Source organism: Hirundo rustica, chromosome W, assembly GCF_015227805.2.
Source record: "Hirundo rustica isolate bHirRus1 chromosome W, bHirRus1.pri.v3, whole genome shotgun sequence".
Taxonomy (NCBI): Eukaryota; Metazoa; Chordata; class Aves; order Passeriformes; family Hirundinidae; genus Hirundo; species Hirundo rustica.
The window spans coordinates 19,662,007-19,675,093 of NC_053487.1; the positions used below are offsets into that span (position 1 = coordinate 19,662,007).

The 13,087-nt window shown below is 42.0% G+C and overlaps 1 protein-coding gene across 3 annotated transcripts in view; it reads right to left on the reverse strand.

The window, feature by feature from the left end:
- LOC120764804 (connector enhancer of kinase suppressor of ras 2-like) overlaps positions 1-13,087 on the reverse strand; it is a 362,406-nt gene that overhangs the window by 208,079 nt on the left and 141,240 nt on the right. For all 3 annotated transcript variants that reach the window (XM_040088836.2, XM_040088834.2, XM_040088833.2), the window contains exon 3: positions 12,284-12,447. In XM_040088836.2, the coding sequence (XP_039944770.1) occupies positions 12,284-12,447 (164 nt within the window). The remainder of the gene's footprint in view (positions 1-12,283; positions 12,448-13,087) is intronic.

Here is a 13,087-nt window from a genome sequence, read left to right on the forward strand (position 1 = left end):
ATGACCGCTGACGGCAAAAGGAAAGAGCCTGCTCTCTCTCACCGGGGGAATATTTGCTTTATTCTCGAGTCCTGCCCTGCCTGGCTGGTGCTCTTTCCCGGTGGCTTACTGGTGCCAGAGAGACCGAGGCCCCGCCCGTGCCGGGGCTTTTTCCCCAGGGGGCAGGGCCCAGAGGCAGGGACAAGCCACTGCACAATCAGGGACAAGGTGGGAGCGAAACAGAGTTGGGTTACATTCCAGTGTGGGGGATGGGCACTGCTGAGCAAGGACAGACCACGTGATACAGAGAAAAAACACTACAAATCCGAGGAAACACAATATAAACCCAATTAATGCATTACAAGAAGTTGGCATTCCTGCTTTCTGCTCTTCACAGCTATTTGCAGACTGGATTATTGTGCAGGAAAGAATGCCTGTGAAACCTAGAGAAATCAAAGCAAAAGAAGCAACAAACAGTCCCTTAACACTGCACTATGCCATGCTGGGGAAGCTGGTGTCAACAGATACACCATGAAATGGAACAAGGTGCTGCTACAAAGGTTTTTCTCTTAGCCCTGAGCAGGGAAAATGTCCATTCCTTTATCTCCAGCAGTGACTGGGATCACTACCATCAGCCTTGGAGAAACCAGACACCCAGAAGGGCTGAAATTACAAACACGATCCCTGACTTCCAGCTCCAAACCTCAAGAGAAATCAAAATTATGTCAGAAATGAGTGTTCCATTAGTGTCCCCTAATCCAGGGAGAGAAGAATACACAGAAATTATAATATAATTGTTATTATATTATCCCAACACTATTTGAAGTGCATTTCAGCCCTAATGCTCTGCCCTAAAGTGTTTGACACATATGGCTTTTAACCCCAGCTCATTGCCTACCTATTCATTTGCATAAATTTCTGCTTCTGCATTGGCCTAATAAGTAGCAATGCAATTTAATTGCAATTATTATGGGGGGCTGTTCTCTGCCAGTGAGTGACAGGAACTCACAGTATGAAAAGGAGTGAAACGTTCAGGATACCACTGAGCTTACCCAGACACAGAACCAACATGAAATACAGTAATGGATTATTATAAATGGATTATTTTGTAAATTTCTAAATGGAAATAAGTACATTTATTTCTCAGAAGCATGCAGGAGCTCCTGTAGGAGCCTATTCACCAGCCAAGCCTGCCATGGATTAGGATCCTCATTCTCACTGGTACTTAAACAGATGCATTTTCAGAAGAAAATTACAAGCTTTGGAGCAGGTTTAACACTGAATAGAACACGTTGCTCCCTATTTTGTGAAAAAGAATTATTGTGTGACAAGAGGAAATCTCTCAACTATGTCAAAAGACAGGAAAAACAGAAGTCTCTTTCCTCTCATTTGCCTGTTAACACTGTCTTGCTCTAGAAGCAAATGATGTGCATAAATTCAAAGAATTAGCAGCAGTCAACACAGCAAATTTGCATTTTTCCTGCTTTCTTTTTTAACATAAACAAAACCATAAGTAGGAAGAATACAGAAATAGCCTGAAGTAATTTATCTGAAGCTTGATAAACCAATATCACTGTGGGCAAGAATTAGATGTGGTCTCCTGGATTTCAGCTGCCCTGCTGAAATTCCCCTTTGGACTGTGTGCAGGAGCTGAAATTTGAATAAAATGCAGCCAACTTCCTTTCTCATATTTCCACTTTATGCACCTTGTATTATGGCAAGGGATGGAATTCTCACTGGAATACCTGAATAGGACCATTTCCAATCTGTCTGGCTATAGGATATACACACATTCCATAACCAGAGGGATCTGTGCCTTCATCAGAGGTTGTGTGGCCACAGCTGCTATATAGGAATGGTAAATTCAGAGAGGATAAAGTTCTCTAGAGAGTTCAAGCCTAAGTTTCTAATGTATTTAACACAAAAACACAAAACCAAAAGTCACTTTTGTCCTAAATTCCTTTTGCAACAACCCTGTGCTTGGGTGCCTCTGAAAATTTTGCTTGCTGCACTAATACATCACCACTGCTGGTCTGCTGGAGTACCCAAAATATTCCTGCTGTGTGTTGCTGTGGAGCAACTGGTGTGGAATCAGTGGTCCTTGAGGAGAACACTGAGAAGACATCAAGAAAAATTCCCCTTTACTTTGTTCTTTGCTTAGATCAACTCCCAGAGCTGCCTTTAGTGTGTTAATTTTAGTAAGGATTTCATTTTGGTGTCTACTCAACACAAATAATGTGTAATTACACCCAAACTTTTCCAGCACACCTTAGCAAAACCATGACATTTTTACCTCTCCCCAGTAAAAGAGTCCTGCACACACCTGTAAAATCCCAGGACTTTAGACTACTCTGAATTGTTTGTACAAATTTAATTATCTTCCTTCAATGTCCTCATCCTAAGAGAAATCTGAAAATGCCAAAATTGTCAACAGACTTTTAAAAGAAAAAAAAAACAAAAAACAAACAAAACAACCCCAAACTCAGACAATCCTTAAAATCAGTTATTTTTCCAAGCTGCATGATTTGAAAGGCTAGGAAAGAATGAAGCTGCTAATTAGACCAATGTCCTGGTTTGGGACAAATTTGGGAGAAAACCCCTGTATAGGATCCCTCTAAGGAAGCAAACCCAAGTGGCCCCTCCCTCCAACCAGTCCGGAAAAAAAAACCCCTCTTTGGAGAAAAGTGGAAAAAACTATTTTACTAAACAAATGAAGTGCATACAAGTATAAAGAATGAATAGTATGAAACAATAAAACCTCTCCTTCTGAAGTGAGATGGCAAATTGAGAAAGTCCTTGCCGTGGGTGTAGCTCGGCTCTCTCTCTCAGCGTCTCCTCAGTCCCAGTCCCTCCGGCGCTGCTGGAAAATGCCGAGGTCCAGGCCCCGGTGGGCCGCAGGTGCAGCCCCCAGTGCTCCCCTGGGTTTTCAGTCCAGAGCAGGTTTACACAGTTCCAAGAAAAATGAAAAAAAAACAGTCCAGGGAACTTCTCTGCCCTAGCTAGCTGAAACTAACTAAAAGCAAAAAAAAAAATCTCTGTCCTGCAGTCTCTCCAAGCCTCCGCCGAACACGCTGTCCGCAGAAGAATGTGGAGGAGTCAGGTAGTTTTCTCAAAACAAACTCCGCGCTTCTCCTTGCTCTTAGAACCAGTCTTAAAGGCACAGGACTCAATATACAGCACAAACAGAACAGACGATTGGGGATACAAGCATCATTAAGTTACCCTAGGACAACCAATCAAAAGATGATACATGTTCTAACATGTGCAATAATTAACCCACTCAATTCAATAGTATTAATTCAGTGTTTTGGCACAGCATAATAAATAGCACCAGACTGCCAAAAGCTGAACTTCTGTTCCAGTTGAAATTAATAAAGCTCTCTGGATGCATACATGTTAGTGGAGACAATAATAATGCATGTGCCAGGTTCCTCATTCCACTGAGGAGATGGAATATCTCTCCATCTCTCACCAAGAGGGAGGGAATTCCATTCCAAAGAAAGGAGATTTATTTCCATCTACTCAAGCATCAATATATATATAAAATGAAGATTTTAGTCTAGAATAATTACCTTTGAATAACCCCTGAAACATGGGTGGAAAAGAAGTATTTGACACATAGAATGACTTGTTAAAAGTGAAACTTGTTTACAAATCAGGTAAAGTAAGAAAAAATACTTCCTAATATACTTGCAAAACTGACAAATCAAAGAGTGTATTAGCAGAATGAAAAATTAAAAGGATCTCAAGAGACATCATTGTTGTAATGCATTAATTGGGTTTATATTTCATTGGAATCGTAATGTTTTTTCTATATATCTGTCCTTGCTCAGCAGTGCCCATCCCCCACACTGGAATGTAATTTCACTCTGTTCCCCTCCTGCTTCTCCCTTATTGGGTGGTGCCTCGGGGCCCTGCCCCCTGGGGAAAAAGCCACGACGGGGGAGGGGTGAGGTCTCTCTGGCATCAGAGAACCATCGGGACAATCCATCCAAACAGGGCAGGACTTGAGAATAAAAGCTGTAAAATCCCACCTGAAGCCAGAGAGCAGACTCTTTTACTTTTGCCATCGGCGGTCATCTAGTCTCGTGGGGAAATAATACAACTGGCGCGCAATGTGTGGCTCGAAGCCACAAAAGGTTCCCAAAAAGCTGGAAGAACCACTCGGGGAGCACGTGGCCAAAGAATCTCACGCAGGTACGTGAGTCACGAAACGTAGCCCACCTACGCAGAGAAACAAACCCGTCAGGCTTGGCATTCGCTGTGGAGTCTCCAAAACACAGGATTCCACAGGCCAGGGCTGCAGTTTTCTCCTTTGGACTCAAAAATCCCATCAGAGTGCTGCGAAGAAGCCCCCGACCGGCAAGCTGCTCCCAGAGAGAGTGACCATATGTTCGTGGAAAGCTGATCCTGGGATCAGAGACTGGAAGCTCTTTTTGCACCAAAAAGGGTCAGTCTCAGGCAAAAGGAGTGATTGGGAAAGAAAGGAAAAGAACGCTGGAATTTTGGTGAGTACCACTTTCGGTTTTCTAAGGGAAAATCTTTTTAAGAGGCATTGATGCTCAGGGAAAAGGGTTTTTCCTTTCGAGGAAGGTTTTTGCTTTCAGAAAAAACCTTCAGGGTGCTTTAATAGCAGGTTTCTTTTGGCAGCCTTGGGGGGGGGGGGGAGTGGAAAAGGAAACTGTTTCCCCTTTTTGGCTTTTTTTTTCTCTCCAGCGAAGGTTTTTTAACTTTTGGTTTCCCAGTCACAGTTAAAGGGGACAGAGGAACTTAAAATCTGAGCCAGAAATGGGTGCTAGGCTGTCTGTGTCTCAAAAAAAGAGTCTATTATCACAACTTAAGTGCCTTGGAAAATGGCAGGACCCATTGACCAAAGAGACAGTTGAAAAAATTAATTCAATATATATTTTCTCAATTTTCAGATGTATCATTAGAGCAAATAAGCTTCCCAGAATTTTGGGAGGCTATAACAAAAAAAATAGTTGAATCTGGCTGCTCTAATAATAAAGAAGATGCAAATTTTGCTTTTTATAGCTTAAAAATTAAGTTTGCATTGCAAAAGCAAAAAAAAAAAAAAAAAAAAGGAAAAAAAGCCAGTTCTTTGTGAATTTTCCCCAGCCTGTACCTTTGCAGGCAGTCCGAGTGCTCAAACCCCCCATCTTAGTCATCCCCAGGTGGGGGCATCACAAGATGGAGGGGATTCCTTTGTCCAAAATGGCTGAAGCCATGTGCTCTCGAGCCATGAGGAGTCTCTCCCTTTGTCTGTCCCTCCTTCCCACAATCCCTTCTTCTCCCCAGACCCCTCCTTCCCTTCGGTGCCGCCCCTGGCACTGCCCTCTCCTCTGACTCGGCCCCCTACCCTCAAACCTCCGCCCTCCGACTCCTCCCCGTGTGTCTCAAGCCTCCAGCCCCTCCCTGCCCCTGGTTCCCACGGTTTCTCTGCCCACAGTCCCAGTTCCCACGCCCCAGAGGGGAGGGGGAAGAGCTGGGAACCCGGAAGCAGGAAGTGATCCCGGCTTTTCTGCCACCCCTTTCACATATCAACAGTCAAAAAGGGGGGGTGCTGTCCACAGTAATTGGGACCCCTTCCCCCAACAAGCGATTCAGGGCTCTTGCAAAGCTCAGGCCAAATTTAAATATGAAAGAGAATACTTTTGCAACTGTTTAAAAGCAAATTTAGCAAGGAATCCTACAGTTCCCTTTGACCTCCGAAGAGATTTGCTTCCAGAGCTTTGGCAAAATCCTGAAACGGCTGTTGATAATAAGAATCTGCCATTCAATTAGCAACCCAGCCCGATAAGTCTTTCCAACCTTACAGTAAAATAAAGCAGCTTCCATCAGAACCTTTAGTAACATTTGTGGAGCGATTAACGTGAGCTATCGAGTTACAGCTTAAAAAAGAAGGAGCCCAGTTAACAGGTCCTGGCTCTGGCCGATGCAAACGAACAGTGCAAGGCAGCTATCCTCAGCCTGTCCACAGAACCAGCTCCAAATTAACATGACATGCTTCAGGTGTGTGCCAAGAAGATTCCCTTCATAAAAGCTCATCAAAACCACAGTTCCAGAGTCAAGGCGCCACAAAAAGCTGCTGCTGCAGACACCGTGCCTCCTGTACCTGTGCCACGGCCACTGCCCAAAAGAGAGGAACAACGTGTCTCCTGTGCGATCAGGCTGGACATTGGGCATCTCAATGCCCTTTAAAGAAGCAATTTCTGGACTTTTTGGACAATGGGGGCGGGAGGTCTCAAAGGTCCAAAGGGAATTTTTCAAAAAAAATAGAAAATGTAAATGTTAAACTAAATAATCCTGCTTTAACCAGTTCTTCCTTTCAGCAAAAGTCACTGGATATGATAGTAAAGGATCCAGTGACCAGAGAAACAAAAAGTCCTCATGATCAGGTCACCTGGGGTCGTGGGTACGCCTATGTGTCCACTCCCCCAGGTCTCAAGTGGGTGCCAGCTGAGTGGGTGAAACCTTTCATCCCTAAAACTGCAAAGACACCTGCAGAGGTTCCACAAGTGGCCAGTGCTGCCTGGAGGAGGAGAAAGCGCCGAACCTTCTCCTTCTAATTATCATTATTCCTTAACAGTGTTTTTCTAATCAGTTTGCACTAAAAGTAATTTTTCTTCTGCAACTTTAAAGGTACTCAATGTCCGAACTCTGAGCATCTCCCACGAACCGAGCCTTCCTTCTTCTTAATTTAATAAGAAAAGGGGAAATGTTGTAACACATTAATTGGGTTTATATTACATCGAATTTGTAATGTTTTTTCTATATATCTGTCCTTGCCCAGCAGTGCCCATCCCCTACACTGGAATGTAATCTAACTCCGTTCCCCTCCCGCTTCTCCCTGATTGGGTGGTACCTCTGGGCCCTACCTCTGGGCCCTGCCCCCTGGGGGAAAAAGCCATGACAGTGGAGGGGTGAGGTCTCTCTGGCATCGGTGAACCATCGGGACAGCCCATCCAAGCAGGGCAGGACTTGAGAATAAAAAGCTGTAAAATCCCACCTGAAGCCAGAGAGCAGACTTTTACTTTTGCCATCGGCGGTCATCTAGTCTCGTGGGGAAATACTACACATCATTGTAGGTGTAGCCATTAAAATAATATTAATTGAGGAAAAGCTTGAATAATTTTAATTCAGAAGAACAATGTTATCAATAGATACAGAGGCAGTTATGAAAGACTTCACCTTCACCATGGTGTGTTTCAAAATAAATCACTGCAAACTGCTTTCCACCTGACCAACAAATTCCTACTGCTGTTGTAATTTTCTTAGGGAGATGCCTAATAAAGAAATATGTTAGAAAAATTATGGAGGAAAAAAAAGAATTTGTTTGGTAGCTGTGTCCCATCATTATTTAAAACAAACAAACAAACAAACAAAACAAAAAAACCCCCAAAAAAAACTAAATATAAAAATAAATTAAATTTGTGCAGTTGTTGTAAACATGTTGACCATGGGTGACTTTATTGTGCCTTCTGGTGGAAAACCCACCCTGCCTGGATTGTGGTTTTGCAGAAACTGCAGACAAAGTTTCTAATCTATTTCTCCTTGAAATTTCTCCACAGCACAAGGCCTTATTTCACAAGTTGAATGCCTGTGAATTAACAGTACTTTAAATTACTTGAGATACAGTCTCTATTGGAGCATTCTTTTCATTTCCCATTCATTTTTCATCCTTTCATTATCAGTCTTTCTCCCCACTAGACTGTTTATATTTTAATTTGTGCAGGCTTTAACAATATACTGACTCAAATACCGTCCTAATTAAATTAAATTTACTGGCAGATTTGAAAAGCAACCCATTTTGACCTCAAAAATATTCCTTTTTCTTGCTTCCAGTATACTTTACTCTCTATCAAAAAGTTTTTTTTCCCCAGACCCTGCTACTTCTGCAGATTCAACCTCTCTGCAACAAGTCCTCCAATAGATAGCCCAATTAATATTTCAACTTTAATAAAGTTACAGTCCAAATCCAAGTAGCCCACAATTTTTAGTCCCTAAATGTTATTTAGGTCACTTCAAATAAATAATTGCAGAGCAGTTTCTGACCACCCTAGCAAGAAAGGACTTTGATGTTCCAGACTGGATTTTTTCCCCACAGCCATCATTCCCAATTTTCTTCATAATTAAAGCACAATTCAAAATGTCTTTCCAGAATGGTCAAAGAACTGAAGCTGAAAGTAAAGCTCACCTGTGACTTTGCATTTCATAGCACACGAATTCACCCCTCAGCAAGCCCAAGATAGTGCCTGTACTTTCTTTCCTACAGAGAAAGTTCCTCTCACCTTTTGCACTCTGATTTTACCCTTTCATAAAGTAGATTATTTTAACATTTGAAATCATTTAACTTTCAGGTAAAATACATACACTTCTATATCACCAAATTGCATGGGAGTATTGAATACTCTTATTATTCCCTTTTCACAGTTCTTATATTTTTTTCTTTCCCACTGCAAGTCATCTTCCAGTGTGGAATCTTTCCTAGCCAGGATTCTCATATGAATTTTCTATCTGAATTCAGCTTGTGTAGGAGAGTGAGGGGACGGTGATGAGAGATCTCTGAAGTCCAGGGCAGCCCTTGAAACATGTGGTTTATTGCATAGTTCGTTGGTGCAAGAGCTTTGCTTAAGCTGCCAGCCACAGCTAAAAGCGTGCCCGAACAAAGAGCGCTAAGTTATTGTAACAATACATTATATCTCCTTCTGTGCTGAATATTCTAGTTTACACTAACCAACTAGTACAAGACACAAATGCTACAGAATTTACATACAGCCTATAGGAACTACTACATTACCATACTGCACCACATTCCAAACCCTAAAAGATAGTTTTTAGACTCCTTTTCCCTGCCACCTTGGCAGGGCCCCTCCCCCTTGGACCTCTGGCATCCTTTTGTCTCTTAGGGGTATTGCTCAATCAACAAGGCTCTTGCCTTCAGCTAACTCAATCATTGTCTTCCGACTTGGCGTCCTACATCTCAAAGCTCGCTTTCATTTCTATTTCACTCATAGGTTTCATGCTGTTAGAATCTTTTGCCAAGCAATCATACTTGTAAGGCTTTCTTGTTTCATCCTCTCCAACAAGCTTGCTTTCAAAAGATAAGTGGATGTAAAATCATGTAAAGGGCTGATGCACAACATCAAACCCTCCCCGCCTTTAATAATTTGCATTTGGAATCTGGCTAATAGGTGGTTTGGGAATGGGAATAAAAACCAGGAGTTTCCTCCTTTAGTTTTAGTTTCTTCTTGCACTTAGAACCTTCTTTGCAGGTCAGCATTTGGTTCTGGGGGGTTCTCCAGTGCTTGCATCCCTGGAACAGCAGCCAAGGCACTATTGTTGGTATAACCCCACCAAACCTCACCAAAACCCCACTACCCATCCCACAAAAGCCAGTGGCCCTTAGACCCTTAGGAAAGGCACATTCCAGTGTGTCCCAAGGGCTGGAGCTCAGACAGTCAAATTTCCCCGGGTTTCCTGCAGCAGCAGAGCTGTTCTGCAGGTAAAACCCTGCCCAATGTGAAATCCTGATGACCCCTGAGCTTTCCTGGGAGATTTCTCCAGTTCCTGGAGCTGCTCCTGTTCCCAAAGTTGCACAACCCACCCTGCTGGGATGGACTGCAGATCCTGCTGATGCTGCCTGGGAGAAATGGGTCATGGAACTTGGGCACTGCCCATTGCCAAACAGAAATCAATTCAGAAATCCATGCATGGAAAAAAAAAATCAATGCTCGTTGACATGGCCAAGCAGGGCATGGATGTGGATAGGGACAGGAGCAGAGCTATCCCAGATCCAGATCCATCACGGGTGCTCGGGACTGGGAACACACCAGGATGGACAGAGGGAGGGACAGCAGGACAGAGCAAACTGCTGATGGTATCTCCCCTCTACATGTGGGATTTTAAGACCAGACTGTTGGAATTGGTGCTTGCCCGCTCTTTTTTCCATAAAGTGTTGAAAATAAAATTCAAGTGTTTATGTTTATGAATCTACAAACAGAATTTGTGCTCTGCACCCTGTCCATACTTCCAACACACACAGAGTGCATTAAAGGATTGATTCCTGACTGCCTGGGGCTCTGTTTTACCTGATCATAAACTGTATTAAATTTGTTTGTAATGCAATTCAGGGAATCAGGGGTTAAATTATGTGTTCCTTAAGACATTCTGATTTCAATAATTTCCTATATGTTAACTCCTGTTTAGTGGCATAAACAAAATAGAGATACTCTATAGTCCCTTTAAAAACTACATTTAAAATATTTCCTCGGGTTTTTTTAGACTAGCTGTTCTAAAAATCCATATCAGTGGGCAATTCCAAGTCAATTTTTTCTGGACACTTGGCCAGCAGTCAGACATTAGTGCAACAATCTATTAATTTTTCAAGTTAGCACAGAATAAGAATACAATTGTGATATTTTAGAAATGCATTTCAGCTCATAAAGGCAGCATCAGCTCTCCTCTCATTCAATTATTGCCATTATTTAAAATAATTAAAGCGAGACTCTTTAATAAAGCTTTTTGATTATATAGATCCAAATCCTAATAAATGAGTACAGATTTAAAATAGATATTATACTGAGTCTGGCAAAACTTTTCAGTGATCCTGCAAGAATTGAAGAAGATGTACGGAGAGCCAAGGAGAAATGTCAGAAGCAGGAGAATACCTCCAGGAGCAGAGCTGCAGGCAGCAGATTCGCTCAGTGGAAAGCACATGGAACAGGCAAGGAGAGAAACATTCAGAAGCAGGAAAAAAAAAGAAAAAGTCATTTTAGACTCAGAGTGAGAAAGGAAGGGAAAAGGCTGAAAGGCAGGAGGCAAAATAAATGATACCAGGAGCTGGAAAATACCCATCCTGCTTCAAAAGGAAAAGCAAGGTCATGAGACAGCACACCGAGAGCTGCACTATTGACCAGCAGCAAGAGGTACATTTTCTGTGCTTAAAAAAGAAAAAAAAACCTCACAATAAAAGAGTCAGCAGGGTCCTCCTTGGGGACACGCTTGACTGAAGGGAGATGTTTTTGCAGAGGAAACTTCTGGGGGCTGCTGTTCCCGAGGAGTGTCCGGGCACAGCGGGCTCTGCTGGCTGGGTGACACAACGCGACACTGGGGGCTGTGCTGGCTCCTTTGGTGTGGAACACGAGGTTGCTAGGGAAAAACTCCGGAGTTTGGGTCCAGATGTTTCCAAAAGGCCCTGGCTGTTGGGTTCTGCAGCACACACCTGCCCCTAAAGCATTTCCCTGCTCTGACAAAGTTGTTTCATTCGGAGGGGCAGATCTCAAGGCACACTGAGGGTATTTTGTCATTCAAGGTACCAGAAAGAAGATGAATAATAAGAGGTACCTAAAAATGGGGGTTTTTTTCCCCAGATCAAGTGCATTTTACCTCACTTGTTTTCTATCTTACTTCTAAGTGCCAGTTTCCCTCTTGGAAACAATTTCTCTTTATCAAATTCCCACAGGTTAACCCAGTTATTCAAAAGAAGAATTCCTGATAAAGAAGTAAAATATTGTCATGTGTAATTTACCTATGTAAATTTTACTATTTTGTGTTTTAGTATTTTCAATATTCTTTCACCTGTCCACCTACATGAACAAAAGTTATTTTGTCTTTAGAATTAAGTTAATACATCACATTTTATTAGCTGGTGGGAATAAAGTAGTAGAGGAAAAAAGAATTTTTTTATATCAAATATTTCATTAAGAGGTTAACTGAATTAGTAACCTAGTAATTATTAATATGAACAAATAATGTCCTTCCAAATGCTTGTAGATTGCTAAAAAACCCAAACCCAACTTTTAGTCAACACAGTTGTCTATAGTTTAGATAAAGTCAATTTTACCACTCCAGTCTCATCTTAAAACTCATTTAAAATAATCTTCCAGTCTAATTAACATTACCCTCTGGCTGTGTAGTACCATCCTTTTGAATGCTGGCATGGTTAAACCACTCAGGTCTACTTGGTTCAGTGCAGTGTGGCAAATGTCAGTGAAATACGAGGACATATGGCACATAATTACAGAACCATATGGATGCCGGGAGTGATAGTCAACAGCATCTGAATGCAGGATCGAGAAAGTCAGAGGAAAAGCAATCAAAGACCATCACACATAATCATTAAATGGATAAATATAGTTTCTGTGCAGTTGAGAGAAGCCAGGATATGTCTGTCCTTTATTGAAGCAAAGCCACCATGGCTGTTTGAGCATGTGGCTGCATAGGAATCTCTACATTATTTTTAGTTTGGTTTGTAAATTTATAAATGCAGCTGATCGAGTGAGTGATGCGAGGAATCACTTACCAATGCACAGAGCAGATCAGCTGCTTCCAGGATCAGCTCCTGGTGGCCAATGCGAGTCACTCCCAGTTCCTCCAGCTCCTGGTGAGTGATGTGCAGCAGCTGTTCCCCATTGATCTTCTCTCTCTCAAAGTTTTTGATGTATTGTTGGAGGCAATCATCAAGGCCTGGTTAGAAAAGCCAAGAGCACAGACTCAGAGAGCAGAGAAAAACCCAATGAAACAGTTCTGTAGCTCACAAATACAGAAATTTCTTGGGAATGCAAGCGTCCTTCCTTGTTTGGAGCTATTATGGAAAACGTGTGATGAAAATTATAATTTAACTCACATAATACAGCACATGCTGCTAAAGAGAGATTTTTATATTATTGATGTTATTTTCAACATTCTTAAACATTTTAATAGTAATTCTAAACCTTCACAGAGATGAGGGAAGTTATGATAAAGCAGCACAGAGTGACATTATAAAAAACCTTTTTCTTGAGATGTCACAAAGACTTAAATATAAGTTTATCTTATGATTAGGAACAAATTCTTCCTGTAACTCTTCCAGGACTCTTTAAGGTCATAGAGTTTGGCTGTCCCTGATCAGGAAGAGATTTTCAGGCTCAGTAACCACCCACACTAACTCTGCTACACCCACTGCCAATCCTCACCCTAGCTTATCCAGATTTCTGAATCCAAACAACACAAAAATGGCTTTGTTACAACACCTCCAACAAAGAATACAATTTTATCCATGCACAAAGACTTGTTCCATTTCACCCTGAAGCTTGATAAGGTGAGAATAACAGATTATTTTGTTTCT